General features: G+C 42.2%; 1 protein-coding gene across 6 annotated transcripts; it reads right to left on the bottom strand.

The window, feature by feature from the left end:
- Positions 1–378: 378 nt before the first annotated feature.
- Positions 379–24247, bottom strand: LOC135941876 (longitudinals lacking protein, isoforms H/M/V-like). 6 transcript variants are annotated; one of them, XM_065487639.1, is made up of 6 exons: positions 23845–24247; positions 6633–7001; positions 5851–6390; positions 5413–5511; positions 5295–5352; positions 379–4910 (listed from the first exon to the last, which is right to left on the bottom strand). In XM_065487639.1, exons 1-6 carry the CDS (start codon positions 23860–23862, stop codon positions 4225–4227), a joined length of 1770 nt encoding a protein of 589 aa, XP_065343711.1. In that variant the 5' UTR covers positions 23863–24247; the 3' UTR covers positions 379–4224. The 6 variants fall into 6 exon arrangements, with proteins under 6 accessions (XP_065343711.1, XP_065343713.1, XP_065343712.1 ...); XM_065487641.1 differs by lacking the exon at positions 23845–24247 and adding an exon at positions 17702–17873; XM_065487640.1 differs by lacking the exon at positions 23845–24247 and adding an exon at positions 12375–12514.
- Positions 24248–26035: the final 1788 nt, after the last annotated feature.

The raw sequence follows: 26035 nt of genomic DNA, 5'->3' as shown, positions 1-26035 counted from the left end.
AATACACCGATTTTTTATTTTGGTCATAAAACAACATGAGAATTATCGAATTCTTCCTGCTCGCAATTTTCATCTAGGTATAAATCAGAAAGTGTTCCAAAATTATTTCAGATCACGGAAATTCTCTAGTCTCTTCGTATCTTATCATTTCCTAAATATTCCTGTGTGCTGACAACTCGAGTTTAAATGTGATTTTAAAGTTATTCAACTAGATTAAATTAAAAATAATTAATCTTTTCCTTTATCTTTATTTTATAACTTTGTATCTTTATCCATTTTCCTCTAGTTTGTCATAAATTTTAATTGAAAAGTTTATTATGTCACTTTAACTATTTGGTCTGCAACCTGGAAGGTGGGTTGACAAGAAAAAAGAGGCGGTTAATAAAGTAGCACGTTTTTATTTTACATTTTTAATAATATAAAGCGCGCGCGCACAAATCTATGGACAGTAAAAATAATATGCGTGAATGTCAAGTGAGTTCATCTCTATGTGTGTGTTTGTGTGTACATCTACAGGATTGGGGAGTGACGCGATTGAATAATTATCTCAAAGTTGTAAAATGTATGTAGTACATTTAAGCTATTCTCAATTGGTCAAAATAAGGCATTGGTTGTGTTTATCCGATTTTTGCCCTTCCTCTGCGCGGCGGCTGTACACAATAATGATGTAATTGTTTCCAACACAGTATCTAAATTAATTAATGAGGTAGATCAACAATCACTTGAAGTTAGTTTCGCATTTTCATCTACATTTGAACAGAAACAGTAGCATCGGTACAAAAATATATCAAATGACAAACAGATTACTGAACGAAACTGCAACATACTGTTCCGACGACAGCAAAGTTCTTCTTCAAATGATGAAAATTACATTGTGTGAATATTACTATGGACCATGCGAAATCCTACTTTCGGCCGCTCCCCTCCCCCCCTAATCTCACGATAAGGCAAGGGGATGGAAGAGCCGCAAATTAGCCAATTAAAACAGAAAAGAGAAGTGAATCAACAAATAATAAGAAGCAGTGTAAATATAATCCGTTTATTTCACGTGTAATCTATGTCCTATTGTATTTGATTTGCGGTTTTTGATTTTCTATGGATTGCAAACAATATTAGGCTATTGAACAATATGGATGGAGTATACATCTGGCTTTCGTTCGTTTGATTAGTTTGAAGTCTGCACAAAGTGTCATCAACTGGGGAGTGAGTGTGTTTTTACTTTACATCGTTGGTATTAAAAGCAGAGGTTTTTTAAATTGTATGTCGTGTGTTCACACTTCATGTGTTTCAGTCTTTGGAAAAATAACCCTCTTGAAAAAGCAACACGTTGCTCTGAAGTCTAAATATTGCACAGTTGGGATTTCTCAAATTTTACAAATTTGACATTCAAAATATTTCTGCGGAAACACAATGAGTCGATTTTATAATAAAGTCATTCATGTTCAGGTGCAACGTCAAGAAAGCATCAAACATGAGTGGTGCACTTTTTAAAAATTTTATGCATTAGACGCAAGTCATAAATTGTCTCTCTCTCTCTCGTGAGCGTTGACTCTCAAATAATGCAAATCGCGCGCGGTTGAGAACGCAAACCTCTAGTTCGACTTAATAGTTGCAAAAAATGTGACCGCCCTCGCGGAAAACGCGTGTGAATGTGGATTTCTTTTTTCTTGCTCGTTCTAACATTCCAAGGCACAGTTAAAAACTACAGCACAACAAATTTCGCTTTCAACAAAATCTTCACATGGCATAACACTAACACAGTTCAACTCTTTCCTCTCTATTTTCCAAAACGGGTGTGTAACAAAAGCGGCAATTCCTTCAATGCGTGTGCGAGTTGTGATTCTAGCCGAGAATCCTCGTCCCCGCGCTTCTTAACTCCATTTCTCTCCGATTCCTGACATGAAGCAGTTATGCCACCCGCCCGATCACAGGCGCACCAAATCTGTACCCTTGGGGCACTGCGAGTCAGCAGTTTGTTAGCACATCTGAGAGGCATTTAATAGTTGATACATTTATATATGCAAATGTGATTATTATATTTTTTTGTCAATTTTCCTCATCCACCATTTGCAAACTGTGCCTGTGTAAAAGTAGCTTAACACTCCGCCAAATATAATGTGTCGTCTCTTTTTTATTTTACCGATAATTCATGTGTGGTCTTCCTTCATTGCATGTATTTGTGTTCGTGTGTGAGTGTAGTGATTCTTCTAAGGCATATTCTTTTTTCCCAATTTACATTTTTAACAATTTGATGTCATATCATTCTCGCGCGTGTAACACCACTAGATGTAGTTCAGTCTTTAGATCTAAATATAATCATATGTATAGACATATTAAGAGAAAAATATTCCTATACAATCGAATAACGCGGTCGCCGACGCACCTTTATTCAACATGGTTTCGTTTAAGCCCAACTAAAGCAAAACGCAAAACCAGTATTTTGTATAGTATTATCTGTCTCAAAAAGAAAGATGGATTTTCCAGTTTCGTGCCCTCGAGAAAAGCGCTACTAAAATATCTGTACGAACACATTTTTAATTAATTAATTTCTGCTTCAACAAGGAAAACAAGTCATTTGCTTTGAAGTAGAAAATGTGTCTTCTCCTTTTACAAAATCTTGAGTTGATCTCTGGCAGTGATAATTACTTGATATAGTATCATTTAAGCTTTCATTGACTAGCGCGCGTGTACTCGTCTCAAGCGGGGCTGTTTTGATTAAATTTTCAGTCAGCAGCGGCCGCCTTGCCTTCAAGTTGCGTACACACAGTCCCTCAAACTGGATCAGTCAATAAAAAGCAGCAATTCGCTCCTCGATTAAAGGCAAAATGAATGAACGAACGAACAAACTATAGATAAGAAAGTGATCATTCATTGCAACTGAGCAAATTGCAAACACAAATGGCGAATAAACTGTAAAATCCAACTTTAGATATTATTAATAATAGCATAGTAATTATAACCGTTATTATCGATAAAAACAGTACGAAAAAGTTAATTGAAAGTCCGGATAATATAATGCGTGTATGTGTGTTATACTTCTAAAAACTATTGAAACAATTACAAGCCCCCCCAGTATGTTTTAGGTTGTGTGTTACATAAATATTTATAAGTAATCATTGTGTCAATGCATTTGTTAGTGCGTCCATAGTCTAGTTTTTGCATCAAATACCGTCGCACTTCCCAAGCATCTCCTCTATCCACAAGCTATATACATCCTTTCCGTTCAAATCTCCCTAACCGGGCCAAATGTTGCATTTCATAATAATTGCCTCTCTAAAGGTTTAAACTTTGTGAGTCTGTGTGTCGTCGCGAGTAAGTGTGTGTGTGTGTGTGTGTGTGTGTGTGTAATGTGTTTCTGTGATTTCTCAGTCTATTAACGTTCAAGCTCCCAAAACAACTAACAGTGTGTGAATTAGAAATTGAAGGGGTAAAGTAGTAATGTTATAATGAAAGAGTGATTCTCAGTCTTATGGTTGTTTGTGCCTCCCGACTGACCGGAAGGAAAAAATAAGGAAATCATATAGCATTGCATATTTTAAAAGTCTTTTTCAATCACTGATGGAGCTTCTAAGTTCACTTTGATAAACTGGTCCCTGTGTGTAGACAATCTGCAAAAACGGCGTGATTGTTTTGTTGCCCTCTTATTTTATTTTTAATTCTTTTTGGATATCGCGAGCTACAATGAAAAAAGGCTTTGCAGAGTGTCCTCGACCACGGCAAAACTCTGTGTACGTGTAAGATGTTGCGAACAATGCAGCAGAGACCTGGCTTGAGAGACATCATTGTTGAAATCAATTATCGTTTAATTCTACTCAGACCACCGGCGAAAACAAAACGATAAAATATGTATGCGCGTTTCTATCAACAATATGTGTTAAAATTGGTCACCATTCGAATAATTGTGTTCTCCAGCAACGATCGGCATTGGACTTGAAGAGATGGCTTCTGCTGATATAAAATTGATTTGTTTGGTTAAAAACGCCTGCCTACCTCGAAGGGAAAGCCTAACGTTACTAGTTGGCTGCTGTCAGCCAAAGTCCGATAATAAATTATGTCCGTGAAGCTCTCTCTGGCCGTCCAATGCGTGGTTTTGCTCTTAAAAGTCGTAACAAACGAACCGAATAATGTATATATGTGTATGAGTCAATAGAAAAATCATGTGGCAAGCAGTCTTAGGCAACAAGGAGGGAATGGTAGTCGACAAACTAGCGCGTGGACAGTGGTTCAGTCGTGCTCGGCGTCACCACCGCCGACCGTCGTGGTCCGGACCGGCGAGGCATCCTCGAGGGTGTTGCTGTCCTTGAGGGACACTATGTGCGGGTGCAGGGGGGTGATGGGCACAGCCACCGGGGTCGTGGGGACTGGCAGTGGTGACGACTTGCGAGTGCCGGACACAGAGAGATCTTCCACCTCGTCAGGGCTGTGGTTACCGCCGCTGCTGCCCGTCGGACTGGGGCTGCTGCTTGAGCGGAAGTTGATACCGGGGTTGGGGCCGCTCATGAAGTGCGCTGGCATGCTAACCGGGCTTGGACTCCGGCTCGGACGCAAATTCACGCTAGCGCCGGTGTCGTCTGATTTTTCCAACATCGTGTCCGACGACACTTGCTCCTCAGCGTCAGACTGGTTGCAGAAATTGGTGCTGCTTGAGTGGTTCAGGTTCTCCTGGCTGGCGCTCAGCGCGCCAGCGCTGTACTGGAAGCTGCCCCGCTTGAATGGTCTGCTAGTCGTTATGCCAAGTTTCTTCACTTTATCGTAAAGTGTGCGCGATGGCACACCGTACTTGCGAGCCGCCTGTAACGCGCTCATGCCGCCGCGCACCGCATCGATCGCGGACATGATGTCAGCTCTTGTGTACTGCTTGTAACGCTTCCATTCTGGCTTTGTAGCTGGTACGTAGGCCGCGATTCCAGCTGTAAATGGAAAAAGTCAGAGATATACCAAACCAAAATTTTAAAAACTTGGGCGTTTTTCTTTAACTGTCCTAATGCAAGTCTACTTTTATGGCTGAACATTTTTTTCAGTTATGACAAAGGGCGATTTTTCCATTGAAATTGTATGGCCATATATGAACTTACAAGTGAGCAGGTCAATTCCCAAAAAAAGTATCGCTTAGCTCCTAAATATTGATGAATTTGTCTATCAAACCTTGTTGAAACTAATTATTTGCACTTTGAATGCGATTACTTTGGTTTAAAAAATTAAAGACTAACATATTCACTATTTATTTACAAAATAACGCCAAATTTTCCCTTACGAGTAAGAATAGTCTCCAGTAAAAATATTAGTTGTCTTACATTTAACGTCTCCTGAGTATGTGGGGTGTGTAGATCCAGGCATCATCATTTTACCAGTCTATAAAATCATAACGACTTACATCAGTATCATTTCAAAGAATGGACACAGAAAACTTACAGCCTCATTAACCTCATCATCAACATTCATTTCAGAGTACGAGTGATGGTCGTCATCAGCAGCTTCTCCCTTATAGCTCTGCAAAAAATGCAATAGCATCTAGAGTGACTGGTATTAGTAACTTGAATAAAAACAAATATAAATAAATCTTAGAAGTTGGGACAAAAAAAAGGCACAAGAAATTGAAGATTTTTATGAGCAATTGAATTACTTCCGAAATTACTAAAGATTAATGATTAGTTTTCACAGTGGAAAGTAATATTTTATGAATTTGCTGTTGATCAAGTTGATTTGTTATATTACAAAATTATTGTTATTGGGAATTACACCCAAATTCTAGTATCTAGAGATTTTTATTATTGTTTTACAATACTAAGATATTCAAAATTTGCCAGTAAAAAAGGTATCTTGGAGGTAAAAAAAAAAGAAATAGCTTACCCTGCTATGCGCAGATCCGTTGGATTGGACTCTTTCCGGATGGCACACTAGAGAAACAGGTTGCTGAGAGGAGTCCGCTGCAGGCGACTGGCTGCTGCCAGGCGGCGAAGTTGAACTCAAGTTTCCTGCGGTTTGCGAGGGCAAATTTTGTCCAAGGACGTTGCGGAGAATGGGCGTGTCTCGACTGCTGATGACGCTGCTGTGCAACTTCTTGCGCTTCAGAGGCGAATCATAGCTGGTGCTGGTGTTGTGAGGGTGTCCAGCCATCGGGGGCATGCCCTGTGGGAGGTGGGGCATTGGCCACATGGGCATGCCAATACGCGCGCGGTCCGCGGCCATGGCGGCAGCAGAACTGCTCAGAATCGACTTGGAGTACATGTTGGAGTACTTGTTCAATTGGTTCAGAAGATTCGAATGCGGTGGTGATAAACTCGGATGCACCGAATTGACCGACGTGGTGATAGTTGGTGGCGACTGTGGCGAAGCCAGCCCACCATTGCTCGACAAACCATGGGGACCCTCCTCGACCAGACCTTTGATCTGAGGAATATAATGATTTCCAGTCAATAAACAGGTTTATAAAACAGGGTAGTTTTTCAACAAATGTTACATTAAACTAAATTTTAAAGAAAAATGTCAAATTAAAATCACAGGTTTTTATTACAGACAAGATTCAAACATGAGGATTTTTTAAAACTGAAAATTAAGAACGCAAAAAGTTAAAAATATTTCAAACACGTCTATGCGAATTTCCCTCTTAGATTTGAACCCAGTGGACCCACCTTAAGGACCTCGGCAGTCTTGAGAAGGCTGGCAAGCTGCTCTTGGCCCACATTGACCTCGCCCCGGTACATGTAATCCATGAGGGCCCTCATGTCGGCATACAGGATGTCCTTGAGGACAATAACCGGGTGTCCATCGTTGATGTCTCGGAGCATGGCGAGGAAGTAGGTGCTGCACGCGGCGAGCACCACCCTGTGGCACTTGATTATTTGGCCTTCGCAGGCCAGGCTGCAGTCGGCGAACAACTCCGACTCGTACAGGTTCCCAAATATATTCATCATATTGTTGTAGTGGTTGTTCCACCGCAAACAATATTGCTGTGACGCGCTCCCCATCTCGCCGCCGCCTTCTTCGCCGCACAAACGTATCTGAAACAGTTGGCACAAATTAAGTCACTTCCTTCAATTCTTTGAAGCGCATTGCATGAGATAGAATCATTCGATTCGCACACAAGGAAATGATTTTACCAATAACAATTTTTATCGCAGTGTTGCAAAAATTTGGTATTACAGAAAACAGCAGTGGCAATCGTCGCAGATATGTAAGTTTTCTATATCGACTCTATGAGCTAAAGATCAATAAGTCCGGATAGATTTGGCGAAATTTTATCTCTGCACGTGTGTTTCTATTGGTATATTTTTTTATCTATGTGGTGTGTGCATTACGAATTTTTGCGAGTTTCCCTAAAGAGATTACCTTCTTTGATATGCCGACAGCTGAATTTGTAGATTTTGCGCATTATTTGAAAACGCACCGCACGCTGCCGCCACGTGCGACCGCGACAGCTGCTTTGTGTTTACAAACGAGATTCGCCAAAGAAGGCATTTTCACGAAACCGGTTTGCAGCTATTTTAGTATTCAGCTATTCAGACGAATTCGTCAATTGGCGCCACGTGGTTTAGCATTTAAAGAATTTTACGATCGGACGCATCCCTATGCCTACAAAAATTATTTGAAAACTTGTCTTGCTATGCTTGTTGCTTAGCAGCACATTTGAGAGATTTTGCGGTTAAACGGGATTTTTCATGGAATTCGCCATCCCACCGAGGATGAAAAAAATTCGATGTTCAGCAACTTTCCCCAGTAACTTCCAACAATGAAACACAAATTTTAGCGTTGCAAAAATAGCTAAACAACTGACGCAAAAATAAAAACCTAACCCTTAATGGAAGGTAACTAATTCAACAGCAAGCTGAAAACTCTTGGCCGTGTATTTTTACTTAAATAGCATTCCGGACTGACGAAGGAGAAATTTGTTATCCCCCTTGGAAGAATATGACGCCTTGCAAGTTACAAAACCCATCAAGAGATTTTTACGCCTGATGTCATGTGGTCACCATTGAACTAATAAAGTCGTACGCCGCGCAGGTAAGGTGAGCGAGGGCCACAGGTAGCGAAGTTGCTCCACACTGCGGATGAACTCGTCTACCCTGTCAGCCCACGTGTTGCAATTTGTTCGAGGAAAATAGTGAAACCCCTGCAGCTTCGTGGGACATGGGAAGGTGGAGTGCGGGGCAAAAATAAAATCTTTAGCTCTTTTACCCTATTGTTACTAACGTGGAATTTTCCTTACCACCCCTTTTCTGTTGTTAATATTTTCACCTACCGTGAGGAATCCCTAAAAAGTATTGAGGGGAAGAAAATGTTTCCACATCTGTGCTACACCTTGCCAACTCTCAGACCGAGTTGAGCGTAAAAAGCGCACATTCTTTCGATTGTCCCAGAGATTGAATATAATGAAAATATCATGGTGACAAAACGAAAATCAATGTTTGAGGACCGATGTATGTTGATAATATCGTCAACAGTAAAAGCTGTAAATTTAAGTTGCGAAAAACATTGGGACAACTACTTGATGTCATTCTATTTCTCAATTTCCCTTTGTACGGAAACAAACATTTCACACAAAACTCAATAATTTAAAATGGCGCTGGCTAAATTATCAATTTCCGTAAAAAAAACGAAGCGCATTCCTATTTCCACACATTTAGATTGTGAAATGGTTCGTGAATTTTACATGTTCATGCTCATTGTAAGTTATAAATATGTGTAAATAGATGTCTCAAAAATATTGTTTGCAGAAGCTACTTAAAAGTAATGGCCCTACACGGGCTATGGATTCAGGGGATTAAAAATAAAGTGTCGAAATTGTCCCGTTGCAACACTTAGTTTTTGGCAGTGGTGTCACCACAGTGTGTCGTAAGAACATGGAGGGCTAGAATAGCAATTTATTTTTCAGGTAGCCATGTTCTTTACATTGAAGCTATACGTACGCGAACCAAGAATTTTTTAAAAAATGACGAAGCTGAGAGCATATTTTTAAATTTAATTAAAGTATAGTTTGACTGGCGCTGGTCTAATTAAGGTAATTAAGCTTTAATCAGATCAATTAGAGCTCACAGATGCCAAAGTTCAATCAGGTATTTCTGAACACGTGGATTCCCGGATTGAACGTCCGAGAACTTTTAGAAATCAACACATTTAATCATACCGAATCAGTGGCGAAATAATTTTGCAAACCGAAAATTCGCAATTGAAAAATATTAAAAAAATTTATTGAGCGAATAATCGAATGGCATAATTTTGGTAGCAAGATCGAAATTGATGATGGCGTGCATGATTCAGCAACGTGGTTGCGGTCAGGCGCGCGGGATACGGAAATGCGATTTCGCTTGAGAGGGAGAGCGCATTCTCCGGGGGCGAATCTAAGGGGGCATGCGGGTGGCGAAAAAGCGAAGCAGCGGCCGCAGATCGATCGATTTTCCGGCGCATTTTCGCGAAGAAGGCAGGCAGAAAAGATCGGTTGCATCGTGCAGGCGGCAGGGCCGCGAACGCGAACGAAACGATCGCGAACGACGCCATGATGTCGATGGGGGTGCGTTTCGCCATGATGCGTATGGCCTTCAACGAACGCAAAAAATGCATTCCCTAAATAATGCCGAATTCTTTTCGAGAAAAATGGCACAAAATTCCGTTGACTCGATCGCGTCCCTACATCCTATCATGCAAAGCCGTGGCCACTTCCGGTCAGCCACCCTGAGCCGAGTAAGGTGGCGAAACAGGTTCAAAAACAAAAAGTCATGTGACTATTCACAAACCTCCTCTGTTCCCTTGTAGCTGAGCCTGATTTTCTTGCCATTGGAGGTGGTGTAAATGAGCGATAGGTCCTTCAGTTCCGCTTCACTACCCATGATTCAAATGGAAATAAACAGCGAAATGAAAAAAATATTGGCTCGCATCAATCGGCACAACCTTTGCGAATGTAGCCTCGAACTATAATGAAATGATTGTTCCGTCCTCAGTGGAGAGTTGGCTTGCCAATGCCTCCCCCATCCCCATAGATCAGTGTTTTGCCCAAGAGGAGGCGCGGCGATCGATGGAACGGATAGAAGTGCATTCAAGGTCGCGGGGGGTGTGTATGCACACGATGCACTGCGATACACAGGGCCATCTATGTGCGGGCCTGCGTTCGTTCCGCGAGGGTGGGGTGGCTTTCGTTTGCATTCAACACCGTCGCCGAGCCATGCGCGTTGCGCTTTTTGCCGGCGGCAAATTGGGAAGCCCGAGTGGAAACACGGAAAAGAGCAGATTATTTGTCGAATGATAAGGAAGCGACAGTATTTTTATTTTCAGCACAAATAAAAAATAGAATCCTCGGTGCAAGTTGTTGTTTTTCCATATTTCTTGAAATATAATCCTATAAATTGTTAAGATTAATTAGAAAGGTTGCTGAGTATGTGATATGCACTCAAGTAGGAATAAGTCCAATTTTGTAAAAGCCTGGAAAATCCCTGTTGCCAATGCATTAGGATTCAGTTGAAGCCAAAATTGAGAAACTAAATTTATTAAGAAAAGTAGCTGCAAATATGCTTTTCAAACGGGGAGGACTGCTTCCTTATTTGAATTGAAATCAGCCAAGAAAGTGTGGCCAAGCGCTGTAAAATATGTGTCCCATTTTGATTTTTCCAAATTGAGAAACAAATTGTCAATGAATTTCTTATTGCATCACACAATTAAAATAATTTTCAATAGTCACCCTGTGTTGAACCACTTTAAAATCGAAGACTGCAAAAATTCTACTTCTTCGAGGAGAAGTTTGATATTTATGAATTCTGCGTTCTTATTTTGTTATTGAATAAGACCAAAAATTTACTATCAGCTTTGTCAAAAATACTTATCAAACACGACTAATTCATCATAAACAATAGATTTTTTGTGCGAAGAATATTTCCAGAAATTGCTTGGCATGATGTAAAAACATTTGTACTGTTTTTTTTCTTCAATAACACCATAACAAGCGAACTAAATTACAATAGGATTTCAAGTCACGTTCATTAGAACTGAGTTTGCTTAAATTTAATTATGAGCTGTTGTTTACCATTCCTCCACTTAAATTATAAGTCGAGACTACCCAATATTCCCTAATTAGCTTTGCAAGAAATACAAGGAAAGCAAAATATTGTGCTATTTAAATAATTTTAGATGTTTCTTAACATTGGATGATAAAGTAAAAAAGAAATTCCTTAAAACCATTCCTCTCATGTTACTTTATCATTTCAATGCAGAACGAACAATGTTGTGTACATTGTCATATAACTAGGGCTAGGTGATATTCAGACGTTTAGGAATCATTATCACATCCCATAAACTGATAATGTTTATATTTCAGCATGACAAATCTAGGAATTTTTTGTCAAGACTATCAAGGCTTATGCCTATAACGAATCCATGATACTTAAATTGGATCAAAACTAATTTGGGAGTGAGATGGCAGATTTTGCCATTTTTTCTCAAGCAGAAAATTTGTTGAGAAAAATATTTAATTAAGCTGCCATTTATTCTGGAAATTATGACTCTTACTCTTGCTGTTCGATTTAATTTCATTTATGCCACCTTTCTCTCCAAAAATCATTCCTGCCCCTCCCAGTTTCAAAACCATGCATCAATAACGAGCTAGCTCAAACAAGGAATAACACCGAATTTGGGTAGTTTCAGCAGTCTTGCTCAATTTCACTTTTAAACTTTTGGTAACATTCGATGGTTGATAAGAAGTGTGCTCTGTGTTACGTATCTACATAAGATACATTCCAGACGGGTAGACACGCGTTATTGTATGCGAGATGAATGTGTGTGTACTCTACTCATTGTAAGTCTGGTTGCTAAGTTTAAGCTCAGCTGCGATTAACGGCTTGAGTGAATAACAAACAGTCGAAAGTAATATCCCAATAATCACTCAATAAATTAATGGCTCAGTGGAAAAATACGAAAATTAAGTGCTTTCACAAAATAGGGCGCAACTTCCGAAAACAAATGTTTTGACCAAGAATAAAATATTCTTGAGCCATTTAAAATTTGTAATCTGAGTGCGCGTGAGTGACCACAATATGGTATATTTGCGGCCAAAAATATGTAAATATATGTAGCTGAATAAAAGTGCAAGTTTGCAGAAAAAGACCAAAAGCTGTCGCGGTTTCGAGGGGCGAAAAAGCAGGCACCGCCCATCCCTTGCCATGTTAGCAAGCTGGCGAGGGGGAAAGTAAGAAATTGCGAAAGGCAGGCGCTGTTCGATGCACTGCGAGGGTTCCGAAATTGCACTCTCGCCAGCGGTAGCGCTCGCCAGGCACCAATGGCCAATGCACTTTTATACGCTGACACGCGTCGCACCGCGGAAACTGCCGACCTCAATTACTGCCGATTCCCGAAAAGAGTCGGAGAAAAAAGAAAATTGGTGGCCGACTCACCTAGTCTCCCTTGCCGAAGCAAATTTCCCGAAAAGCTAGCGGCGGCTACTGCCGGATTCGTAATCGTCGGCCGACCTTCTCTTATTTTGTCTCACTAACAACTGAGTGTCTGGTCTGGCGTAGTTTTTTGGCCCTCAATTTTAAGCTCCCCCTCTCTCCTGCCGCCGAACCGAGTGCATTGCATTTCGTCTTTCGCCCGTGCGTGTGCTGTGGCTGCAGCGCTGCCCTTCCAAAACTTGGATGGGCCTGAGTGTGCGTAGTGCAACTGCAAACCATGCACTCCGGTTGGCGGCTCGCCTATATACCCGCCGCCGCCGCCGTTATGTACTAAGTACATGAGGGCCCGCCTGCCTTTCCGCCAAAGACAAAAGGGCTGCTATTTGGATAGACGGATGCGTGCAGCGCGGATAAAAAACCCACTCGGTGCGAGTGCATGCGCCTGCCTGCAATGCCTGCATTCGCCCTCCGTGTGCGTGAGTGCAGCCAGCTCGCCAAAAGTGGCAGAAAAAATTAACGCACGCAGGGGTAAAGGGGTGGCATGGCAAGGCAGGCCCCGAGTGAGTGTTCGCTGCGCGCTCGCTGATTAATTTGGAAAAACGCATTGTTCGATTTTTCGATTGCCGGTCCCCCAGCTCTCGCTCCGTTTTCTCGCACTCATTGCTTCCAATCTGCATTTTTTCCCCGAGCTTTGTTTGCCATTGAACGCCGTGCTGCCTGAATTCGGATGCGTATTGTTGCTTGGGGGTTGATTAGCACTGAAGAATTTTTCGGTCTTCTTGAATAACGGCATCCTGTTCATTCAAACGTGAATGGGTACTCTTCATTGTAGTAATTCGACTTTTATTCAGGTCTCGTGGTTTAGTAATTAAGATCAAGACCAAGATCAGGACCGAGATCAGGACTGAAATTACATAAATAATCAAAAATCAAAAATACAATAAATGATCATAACAATAAAAACATCACATTCAAATACAAATAATTATTACAGCTTACCCCGTAGTGCGGGTCTTATTAATTCGAGATCAAAGTTTCTAGAACATCCTCGCACGAAAACTCATCCTAGCCGGAGAGAGAATATTGTGTTGCGACTGCTGTCGTGCGAGGCTTAAGGTGCAGTGGGGGAGAAAGTGCAGTAAGGGTGCTTTGATTGTTGCACACCTTTGTACTGCCACCTGGCGATACAGGTTAAATGCAAAGTAGTAGGACAGTAGTGGCGAGAAGGCGCCACACGGCAAAATCTGATATTGAACAGTTGCTTGGTCCTAATTACATTATGTATTGTACACATTGTAAATAATATTATTCAAATTGCAATTTTTTTAATTTAATGGTAACAAAGCAGGTTAATTTTAATTGGTGTCCTGTCTCAATCCTACTTAAAATATTTGTGCAGCGCTCGGCCGCATTTTTCCGATTTTTGATAACATCCATCCAACTGTGAATGCTCAATGACGGAGGAAATCCTTGTTTTGTAATAAAAAATTAAGATTTCCAGTATCGAGGAGGTGTTTTTGTCATTTCACAGCCATTCCTTTCTTTGACATGTAGTTTTACCTGGGTATAAATTTTCATTTTAAATCAAACATGAGGATTTACTTATGCAATGGCAACAGAAATATTTTTGTATACAACATACTCGTTACAAGTTAAAGCGACAAATCGTTTGTGACTGTAAAATTTGTAAGTATATCGAGTTAGAAAGGCTTTTCACGACGGAAATGTTGGAAAATGTTCTCCAGACCAATGTGTATCCTAATTAAGTCTGATTAAAATGCAAAGAGATAGTCAACACTTAACCGTGCCCAGACAATGGAGAAAAAAATTAATCAACGCAAATCTGTGCGCAGCGAGAGACAGTCACCATAATTGCTAACTGTACTTAATAGCGAGCAACACGACTCGTTTTTAATCGGAATGCAAATTTCGTTTTCCACGAAAAAATGCGCTGATTTCCGTTCGTCTGGCTGCGCGGCGCGCGAAGGCCTCAATTTTTTGCCTTTTCGCAAACCGCACCTTTGCCGCATTACAAATTAGTGCCGGCCGGCGTGGTGGAAGGAGCGAAAGAAAGAAGTCGGCGCCGCGCGATTCGCGTGCGGCTGCCGGATAGAAGGAAACGCTGCTTGCGAATTCTGGCTGGCCGAAATTTTCGCTCGTTTTCCTGGAATGAGCGACTGGAAATAACGCTGGCGGAGTAGCAGGGGCGACCGGCTGCTGGCGAAAAGCAGGGGCAAGGTTGACGCACGGACGCGCATGTCCCTAATGGCACATACAAAGTGTATAGGAAAGAGCGGCAGATTCGCAGATCGTGATTCACGCGAGGAAAACGCCACTAAAATTGCACAAGTCACGCTCACTGGCCGATCGGGCCTCTGCTCGCACCGGGGACGTGAAAAACAGCACTCGCGAAAAATTTCAATTCGAATGTCTTACGGGGAAACACAGGTGGCTCGCCTTTATGGCAAGGAAACGGAATCAGGTTCAATCACGCTGCAGCGCAGGCGGTGTAGGTTCTAAATAGAATTTATATCGCGGGAGATAATTTCTTTTTTGGAGCAGCGGTCGATGAACTGTTTTTCACAACCCTATAACTGGCGCACACACACACACATTTCGCTACACATTTATTATACATGTGTATATTTTTCAGCCAACGACATTCCTACTTAATGCGGGGGGAGAGAGTGTGTGTATGAATAATCAAGAATTTGAACTTAGCATGAGGCTGCTCTTGCCTTTTCCCCGAATTTCGCGCTGGCCAACATGCAATTTCTGCGCCGCGCGGCTTAGCTGCGTGAAATTCGATCCCATATCGCAGCCGAGTGTATAATAAAGTTCGTTATTATTTCTGCTGCCGCTGGAACGATTTTCCGCGCGCAGGAAACCTATTTCGCAAATTGATATCGCGTGAAAATTTGTAATGCAAAAGCGAGTGGTGCGTGCCGTGTGTGCCATTTTTTCTCCGCAGCTCCCTTTCCGCGAATGCATTAGAGGAAAAAAGCCGGCTTACATTAATATTCTCATGAAAAGGGCTAGGAGCCAGCTTTTTCTGATCGTGAGAAAATGCCATCACCGGCTTTTTTCTGATTGACTTTTGGCGAATGGCTTTTTGCGCAATCCATCAGCCAAAATTGAAATATTCACAGCTCAACACGCCATTTCTTAAATGCCACATTCAAATCCTTTATTAAAGTTTTCCAATCAATTTCAGATTTTAATCTTTTCCTTTCCACACCCATGGTATAATTGCTAATATTGCTTCCTGCTATGTATTTCAGTGTATTCTATTTTAACTCAAACACAGATGGTGTATAATTTCCAGCAAAAAAATGAGTAGCCCATTATTTCCCCTAAAGGTTCATCTCTGCTTCCGAGAAACGTGCGAAATCCAGCCCGATGAAAAAAAACCAGCACTAGCACCTGCCTGCAGGTAATTTTTATGTATTGGAAGGATCGACCAACGCATACAAAAAACGCTCTGAAATATTGCTGAAGAAGAGTGTCTTTACCAATATGAGTATCAACTCAAATGGAATAAATTGAACACTTTTCGAAAGCCACAAAATTATCGTGAGGAAAAAATAACACTTAAAAAGGAGCAATTTGTTAAAATATTTTATACAATCGACTGCTCTTAAAACGGACTGGTAGGTTTTTGTACTTGAGTAAAAAATGTGTCACACCACGCCAGCACACTTCCGGAGATAAAATTAACCACGTTTTTGCACGTGCAACAATTTTCCGCTGCCAAGGAGAAGGCTATAATTTCGCCCCTTCGCGTAAAAATAATAGCTAGGGCCGAGCTGCGGGGCTCGTAACAAATTTTCGGCACATTTTCCTTGTACCTTTCTTCTAACCGGCTAATGGCCTCTCGCGATTCTCCTTGCCGAAATTTCCTGTCTGGCTGGCTGTGGCCCACATGCCAATTTCGCGCCAGATAATAGCACAGCCGGCCTAAAGTCCCTATGGTGGTCGCTTCAGGTGCCCAAAAGCGAGACATTTCCGGTCGCAAAGTGCTCGGCCGTGCGCACGAAGGGAAAATGCGTTTCGCGCGACGTGTGACCACTGAAACGGTCGTTCAAACGGCTCGCGAATTTTATGCTGATTGCACGCGTGTGTGACTCGCCTGCGAAGCAAGTCGATGAGTTGTTCGCGCTGCTGGCCCCCGGAATTCGTAATTTGCGTCGCTCCGAAACGTAAAGGGGACAATGTGGAGGGCACGATTAAAATGCAAAGCTCCCTGAGTTGACACCTCCCACTTCTTCAAAGCTAATTGATCAGTTTTCCTGGTAACTTGAAAAGATGCCATTTCAAAACGGAAGCGCAATAATCTCCAATTTCAACGCCTATGATGCAACACGTAAAAAGGAATGCATTCATGCAAACAATAAGTCACATTTAAGTTAGAAAATATTTGAGCCTTTTAAATAAATTTCTTGTTCCGTGATTTCATCTCATTAAGCACACAAGAAACGCGTAACAACATTTCATTTACCTGCTGCGCAATTGTACAAAATTTTTAAAATAAAGGTGAAAATTCCCTTAACTTTGCATAAATAAGAGAGATATGAAAACAGGAATGTATTTAATTCTTTCACGGGAATTTTCTTTTGCGACAGTCATTTCCTGTGGTCAGAATTTTCAGCGATTGCGATTATTTTTAATTACTAGTGCGCCTGCTGAAAATATTGATAAAAAAATGCAAACAGGCTGGTGTGTTGGTGTGCAGCGAAATAACCCTTTATTAAAATGTCGCCGGGTGACTCTTTTAAAATCACCAATTGTACAAGGTTTTTATTTCCTTTGTTTTCCCTGTGCCCTTTTAACGTCAATGACACGTAATAGCGATAATGGTGCAAGCTTGGCTCTCCAGCGTATATCAAATGACAAAATTTTTTCGCGTCGTCATTGGAGCTGGACTGTGGGCCAAATTCGCGTCGTGGCGCCTACAGCCCACTTTTGACTGAACAGCTGTTGTCAATTGTATGGTATATATAGAGGAAAATAAGTGCGGCATAAACGCTTAAAGTGCAATGAATTAAAAATGATAGTTCATGCTTTGCTGCAAGCAGTGCGTCACGCGTGTGCGATAACAGCATGGGCTGCGCATAAAAGCGTAAATTTTTAAGAATTGTTCTGTGAATCGTCGGATCAAATAAAATTACCCAACTGACTCAACTTATTTACAGCACGAAAGAAAAATAAGCAAACTTTAAGAACTCGACAAATATTTTCACGACTAAAACATCAAGGAAATTATTTCTTAAAAGTAATATCGCAGTTAGTGTTTAAGCTGTAGCCTCGATTAACAAAAATTGGCGACTTACATGCGAATGCGAAAAACTCGTCAGCGTTTCGGCCGTCAAGAACTCTCGTGTGCGGCTAGCTCGGTCGTCGGCACTTCTCCTTGTGGGTCAGTCCTGTCAAAAACACTCGCACACTGCCAAACGTGCGCGCCTGGCAATTCGTCCGTGTCATGCGCACTTAATGTGCACAATATAAATTCACGCACCGCGCCACCACGACGTTCCTTTCCTTCTCGCCGCCCGCCGCCTCGCGTTTTTATCCTTCAATTCAAAAACGATTTTCCTCTCGGAACGAGCCGCTGCTAATTTCTTCCGACCGAGCCAGCTTAGTTGTGTTTGTTATTATTGAAGCCACAGTCACGTGGTTCGCGTTCAATTAGCATAAATGCAGTGCGGCGCGGCGATAAGTATGTTGTTCTGTGGCTTAATAAAGAGTTTAAGGTGCGCTTAACGCGTGCATGAGTTTTATGTGCTGTAACGCCGCGCCAAATTTGGCGTGAAATACACCAATTCACCGTGATAGCAGCAAAAAGCTGTTCACTCGTTAGGTGGCAATAATATCCCCGAGAAAACGCAGGAAAACAAACTCATAATAATTAGAGAATAATACTAGTTATGATAATTGCAATGGCATAAACTGTTTTCGCTGCAATTTCACACAAATTTTTAAAAACACCAAGAGATAATAATAAAAACGTAAAAAATAATGCTGTGTTGGCTAATAAATAAAGCCAACAACAAAATTTTGAACAAACGCCTGATTCGTCTTGTGAAACCAATTTTATCCGTGTGTTTTGACACAAGATCCACCTGAATAGTGGTGTCCAATAGCAAGAGACTTTTTGGGATGATGAAACGAAGAAGAAAGCACGCTGTTTTGAAGCAAATATACTATATTATCCAACCCTCAGACAGTCGAAAAACAATATTTTCACAAAGTCACAATTAAGGTGAAGCAATTTGGTGTTATTTTTACGAAAACCGACGTTTTTGCCGCCGCTGATGGGAAATTTTTAAGATGTCGCATACGTGTCAATAGACATTTGATGAACTTGCACTCTAAAGTTGACTCGAATTTCGAAATGGCAGGAAAAGGTGATAAGAGTTTTCGATCATTCTATTTTCTAACTGCAAATGTACTGAGTGTAATAAAACTAGATAAAAATAAATCAATCTTATTACAGAAGAAAATAAAAATAGTGTTATCAGAGAATAACATGAAATGGTTTCAAGTCTTTTTTCCTTGATCAAACAATAGGTAAATTGTTCGTGAAATCCGCGAAAATTACAGACGTAATGCTCAATTTCTCCTTCTATTCTTCTTGTGATTTGCTTTATTAAATTTTATATGTATGATGACTTTTTAGAAGAAATAAACTGGAAGGAAATCATTTTTTGTTGGTTTTCTCAATTTATGAAAGGCAAACTTCAAAGCTTCCGTTAGGCTACGCCGAATATCAAAGTAAATAACGAAAACACCAAGGGATAACACTGGTCGCAGCCATCAGAAAAACCGACGCGACCCAATTCTAAAGAGAGAGAATTCCTGCAGCAGCCTAGACGACCGGACCAAACCTGAGGACAAACTGGACGAGGACCCTGTAAGACGTAAGATCACCATCGCAGCGAGACGATGTAGCTTCCGTCCCCGATGTTGTCGATCGCACGCCTGGGCTTAAGCCGTACCACACTTCGGATGCTGCGCCCCGCTTCACCGAAGTCCCTGACGAACCCACTCGGACACGTCCTGAGTCTTTATTCCGTCCCATTCTCCGAGCCTCACCACTACACATATTCAGCCACGCAGCCCAGTCTACTACTTTCCGATGTCGTCCTATGTCCACAAGTCGCAGTCCACACACGCAGCCAACAACATCAACTTTAATAAAATTCATAATATAGGAAAATACTGCGCACCATAATTCTTTCCTATAGATTATTTAAATAATTTGGTCCACGAAACAATTCAAGCAAACTGTGAAGTTGCAAATAACTGCTGATAAATATCTTAACGAAAGAGTGTTTATTCAACCCGCATTTAGCTGTTCAAGAATTTGAGCTTGTCAAGGTGAACCGACCTTTTCACAGTGCGAATAGAGGGAATCGTGTGTACTTCATTCTTATTGGTATGGTGACAGTGAAGACGTATTTGTGGTTTGTAACAAAGCCTATTTGGAGAAAGACCAAGGTCCTACCGCGAACATTATCTGATTTTTACTAAGAATAAGCTAATCCCTAAAATTTAACAATATCATGTTATTATATTTTGTATTTTTCGAGTTGAAATTATGCTTTGATCCTGCAGAAAGCAGCATGTGCGCCGAAGATGTGACCATTCTTCAAAATAGATTCATCTCTGAGATTGGATTTGTAGAAAAAATAAGCCCACTTTCATACAATTTTCCATTTCAATTTTCGCGGAGAAACCTACTAACAATAAGCTGCTGTATGTGATGCTGGAACAACAAACCCTCAAAACTGTCAACGCTCAGGCCTTAAAACCTTGGGTATGGACGTGTGGTAAAAAATATATTCAATAGTTTTGCCTGTTCTCAATGCTTCAAATATCATTTTGATAATTATTAGTGCCCCTACTTCATCAAATAAAAATCAATATTGTTAAACGATTAGCTGACATCGAAATTTTCAAAGAATTTAAAAGAAACAATAGCAAATTCAATCATAATGCTTTGGAACATTCCAGATTATCTGAATGTTTAATTAAATTTGAATTAATTTTACGACCGTGAGATAAATCGTTCACTGTCAGATGAGCGTGAAATGGAAGTGGGCGGCATTTGAAATGGGCTTTAAGAGACCTTGTGTCCAGCCAAGAGTCGCGCGTGACATTATTATTTTTTAGCAGCATGCGTGCGAATGTGCAATGCATAAGCCAAATCATGCAAATACGCGATCACTTAATATTCTCTCGACTTTTCTTACATTTTATACGAATAATTTAATATATACACGGGGGTTGATATGCGATGGGCGAGGAGTTAAGTTAATTCCCGAATAAAAAGGTCAGTCGCCGAGCGCGCGCGGAGGGAGGCTCTATTAGATTGTGTCTTTTGCTTTGCTCTTCCGTGACCAGTCTCAAAAGTGGCAATGCTCGCTCATTGAGTATTCAGCAGTGCCAAGTCGACGTCGTCCGCCGCCCAGCGATAATTTAAAGCACCTCGCGCGCGCGTTATCTCGCCGAACGTTTAAGAACACCCGAATGATAATGAGAGAGCTGAGGAGCCGGCCCTTTGCATATTTTCAGGAATAGTAATTTTGGTATAAATCAGCATTTTCGAGCGAGACGAAATGAGCGATGAAGAAATAGCACTCTGCGCGCATATTTCATGCCGTGCGCACAAATTTGCATTTGATCTGATACCGTCGCAAAGCTAGGCGACCGCCAGCTGCTTCAACTATTCATATTTATTCACCAAAGCACACGCGTTTAGTTGAATTGTCAAGGATATAATACGCTTTAAAAACCGCAGTTTGCGAGCGAATTAGGAAATGTTCTGCAGAGGTCTTTCTTTAGGACAAATAGAGGGTAATTCAAGTTGTATTATTTGTGAGTAAATCCTACTGAAATTAAAATGCATTATTTGGAGAGGGATTCAAAGTTTCAAATTATTTGTGAATAATTTATGAAACGAGTATAGTACATTATAATTAAGATGCGTGAAACAAAGTCACACATTTCTGCTAGAGTTGAGAAAATCGCATAAAGTAACTTTTAATCAAAATTAAATCAAAACAATTTCTTATCGATTTTTGCATCAAGAAAAAATCAATCACCCTTTTGAATGTAAAATGCATGTCCTATCTACTTTATTGCCAATGTGCTCCAAATTTAATCGTGAATTCAAGCGACGCATGCTTCAACATTGAGGCACGTCAATTGGTTGTGTCCAAAATCGTGGAGCACGCGTCGCGGATCGATTCGCGCGCGCTGCGAGTCGTTAACTGGAGGTCGACGTTTTTTGGCAGCCAGTGCCGAACTGATAAAAATAAGGGGGGCTCTAATGCCACGTCGGCGGGGGTCGCGCGCGAGGGCTAATAGTTGCAAAGGCGCAGCTCTGCACGCGATTGCGCTGGCCGCCGCGATTTAATATTTATATATTATTAAAAGGAGTATCTCATGCGGCGCTAGAAGTTGCGATAACGCCACCGGGAATTATAATTCGGACGATTTATTCCGGAAAAGTGGATAAACGGAATAATGCATGGTGGCCAGCGGTGGGCGGGGGGCGTGGGGGTGGACGAGGGGCTGTTTGCACAAAAATCTTCATCAAGGGGTGAATAATAGAGTGGCTCCCAAAACCGTCGCGGTGCACGTCAATTATTTAAAGGAAATCTCTCTACTGAAAAAAGATTAGAGCTTCGGGGACGCTCCATTGTTGATGATTGCTGCACTTGGGAATTGAATGTGCACCTATTGCCAGGGGAAACTGCGAAACTGCGCACTTTTAATTGGGAATGATACTGCGCAACCCCGAAAAAACTACCTAATCCTTGAGGATTTAGTCAATGACAAAATATTTGCGAAAAGCATAGCTATAAAGTTAAAGGCGAGCACTTTCTCCATACTATAGAAGTCATTTTATTTATTTAATTACAACTAAGGATTTTCCACGTCTCTCAAGGCAAACGCTGTCAAGGGGAATCGAAATCTGCCAAGAAAAACGGACAAGCGTGTTGAGAAAGTTGTCAAAATTCGTAATTAACTGCATCCTCTTTTGACAATTACACAATTATTTAAAAAAGCAACTGAAGCAATCCACATTAATGACACGTTATTAAAATGTCAGCAGACAAGTTTGTATTCATGCGCACAGATTTCCATTCCTCTTTTTCGATTACATCAATGAAACTCCTTATTCCAGAGACCGAGTGATTCAGCGTTCTCTCAATTCTATTGCGACTTTGGATTCGACCGCTTTCGATTCTCGGAAGTCTTTTTATCGCCCGCCGACTCGATCCAATCGTATTTGCACTGTAAAATTTAATCGAGGTCGAGTGCCTTCTGTTGTTCGTTTTTATTTCTGAAAATTAACTCCTTCCTCGGCATGGGAGTAAAGGTGCCCAAATTTCCTCGCGTGTATAGGCAACTACTGATAAAAAGCACGCTGTGTTTATTCAGTGATAAAAATTGAAAAAAGCCAAACGGGTCACCTTTGTTTATAACGCGCTATCAAACTTTCTGCAATGGCAATCTCGTGCGTTACCAAAGGTGTAAAAACTTTGCTTCCTACACTTGAAACACGACAGGATTTGTGCAGGAAAATAAATATATGGACTTTTCCAAATAAATAATAAAACGCGGCCAGTTGGGGAAAAGCGATCAGGCCATCAGTAGTTGCCAACAAGTGCTCGCGAGCAAAAAGGAGATCGCGCACTGCACTCTGCACTGCACTGCACTTGCATACAAACACGTACCCCCCTTATGTACTTGTGTGCACGTACATATGGTGTGCGAGTACATATATGTGTGTACGGAATTGAGCACGAAGCGAAAAGCGTGCATGCTTGCATGGTGCAGCGCGGCGGCGGCGGGCGACAGTGCTGCACTCTCGCAAAAAGGATGTGTTAAATCAGCCAACTAGTAGGTTGAGTGCATTTATCGCGCGGGGCAGGTCGTTGGCATAAATTTTAATTGCATCTTGCAGCCAGAGAGTATTGTGAAAGCAGAACACAGTGGCGGCAACTGTTATAGCGAACGAGCCGCCGCCGGTGGAAGGGGTTTGCTGCGCTTGTCGATTCTTGACCTACGCCACCAGCAGTTGCAGTGTCTGATTTTACACACGGCAAAATAATGCGGCAGCAGAATCCGCGACCGAGACGGCAAAGGAAAAATTAAATGAGAACGTGTGGCCCAGACTGAGTCTCCGGAGCCACGATGACTTGCATAAATGCAAATTCGAACGATCGGCCTGTGGAGATTAGACAAATTTGTGAACGAACGTCATCTAGGACCGATTTTGGTCTCGCAGGGCTGTAGGCAGCCTTGCAAGTGGCTGGTGATAGTGGGTTCAGAGACCTCTCCACCGAGAAGGCCAGTCTTATCGCGTATTACGCCCTCAAGGCTGGCGGAAAGCCTCGGAGGGCGCCCCCAGCCGTTCGAGAGATGCGAAGAGAAAGAAGAGAGAGAGAGAGCGCGGACTCACCAGTGAAAGGTCACTCATGTTCGAAGCTGAAGGGTGGTAGCAAAGTCCAGGGGTCAGTGGGGGTGAGAGGGAGGCTACCGCATGCGTTCGACACGGGGCTGGCCCAGCGAGCGACACGGCGACGATCTCTTCTCTACACCACTGCTGCGACGAGACAAGACGCGAGAGCGACGGTGGACGGACCGATCGGCGAGCTAGCGAATTATGTAAAGTCGCGTTGGCAAATAATCGGCGAGCGAGAGCGCGATTAAGCAGGCGGGCCGCAGCCGTTGCTCCCACTTTACCCCCTTGCACCCCACCCCAGGCGCGCGGCGATTGAGAGGCAGCGAGAGAGGCAGTTCGCCAAAACGTCCTTGACTATGTGTGTGTGTGTGTGTGTGTGTGTACGAAAAGAAAAACTGCTAATGGCGGCTGCAGCAGCAGCTTCGGCGGCGCTGGTGGAGAAAAGAGTCTCCGCGGGGCCGTGCAGTTATTCGCGCGCGCGGGGATAATGTATAATGTGGTGTGCTATAAGCAGGCGAGCCGAAGCCAGCCAGCCAGCGCCGACCTACGATAACGAAGCGTTGCTTGTGAACCGCGAGGGAAGGGGCTCCCCGCTCGTCATGCTGAAATGACGTCACTAGCAAGTTGCAAGCGCTGAAATCTGCCAACCAGCCAGCAGGATCACACACTCCTCGCGGCTCTCTCGTTCGCTCTCTGCTGGCTGCTGACCTTGGCGTCGTCGCCGCCGCCGCCGCTCGGCACCCGCCGCAGCTGAATTCGCAATCTGGTCTGCCCAGGACCCCGGGAAACCATCGTTGCCCCCAAGTGTGATTCGGAATGCTGCAACTCTTCCCCCATCCTCGCAACAAATGAGCACCAACGGCACTGCTTGCATTGCACCCTCTCGACCTGATGAATGCGCACCTCAAGGAAATGATAATTCTGTGCTAAAAATTAAACATCAATAAAAAAAGAGTCGTGAAGCCAAAAAGCACATTTTCTAATGCTCAATATGAGATTTTGCAAATTTCAATTTTTGCAAAATTTTGGCAAATTAGTCTCTAACCATCGCCGTATTTCCCGCAACGAATTCAGAGAAGGCATGTTATCCTCCATACCAGTTGTTATTTCTTCGTCTGGCGCATTTCCCTCTTTTTGCAAATTTTGCGGCGCAAGTTGGCGACCCATGCAGACCATCCGATACGCATCTCTGATGTCTCTGCTTATATTCATATTCCCCTCCGTGGCTGCCGCCGCCGCTGGGACAGCCACTTGGCAGACTTCCTGATTGTCAATTTGCCAGCCCACCATCAGCTTGTCTCTCTCTCTCTCATTTTTCGCACCACCCGACGGAGGGGTGGCAGGCAGGCGGGCGGGCGCACTGAGAGGGACCGGTTTGCGATGTTCGCAAACTAAGCGCGCAAAAAGTCGGCTTTTTATCGAGTGCGCCTCGTCTCCTCTGCCGGGAGGAAACCTTGAGGGAAAGGTCACTGAAACTCAAATGCGAAGTGATATGGCCCGCTTATCGCAAAAAATTAACAAGAGCGAATACTGCTTGCAACGTGATCGGCGGGGCTGATGCAATGTCGGTGCTTGACATTGAGATTGCCAAGAAGGATTTCGCACGGTCGTTGACCTACGCAATCATATTGCTCCTCCAACTCTCAGCTAGCGCAACCATGACCTAGGATTACGGAAACTAACGCTTATTTCGGCTAGTAAAGCAATACAAATGCAACTCATTCGTCATTTATTTGCAAAGAGTCTGTTTGTGTAGTAGTAAGGCCTCTTATGGTGTGTCACTTCTCCATTTCCGTGGATAACGACTGATATATAGATGGTTTATGCTCAACTGTTGCATAAAAAATAGCCACAGATTCAGATTCTTTTAGTTCATAGCTAAGAGTAATGAAAATTAAAAAGATCATGAGTTAAAAACGAATATTTTTCGTTTTTGCTATTCTATTTTTTTATCACAGTCTACGACTGATCTTTTCAGGCTATTTTCTATCAATGCAGTGTCTATAAACACTGCTTATAATCATTTTTAGAGTATTTTTCTTAAAATACCTATGATAATTTAAGCCTTACAAACTATAGAATAATAAATTAGCCCGTTATTTAATATCCTATTCTCATTTTCGTTCTTATCCAGCTGAAAAATAAGTAATTTGGTGCACCTTAAAAGAGGCCTTTGAGACTGCGACCT

The sequence above is a fragment of the Cloeon dipterum genome, chromosome 4, assembly GCF_949628265.1.
Source record: "Cloeon dipterum chromosome 4, ieCloDipt1.1, whole genome shotgun sequence".
Classification (NCBI taxonomy): Eukaryota; Metazoa; Arthropoda; class Insecta; order Ephemeroptera; family Baetidae; genus Cloeon; species Cloeon dipterum.
Note: the sequence above shows the minus strand (reverse complement) of the source record. Positions and strands in the feature narration are given on the sequence as shown.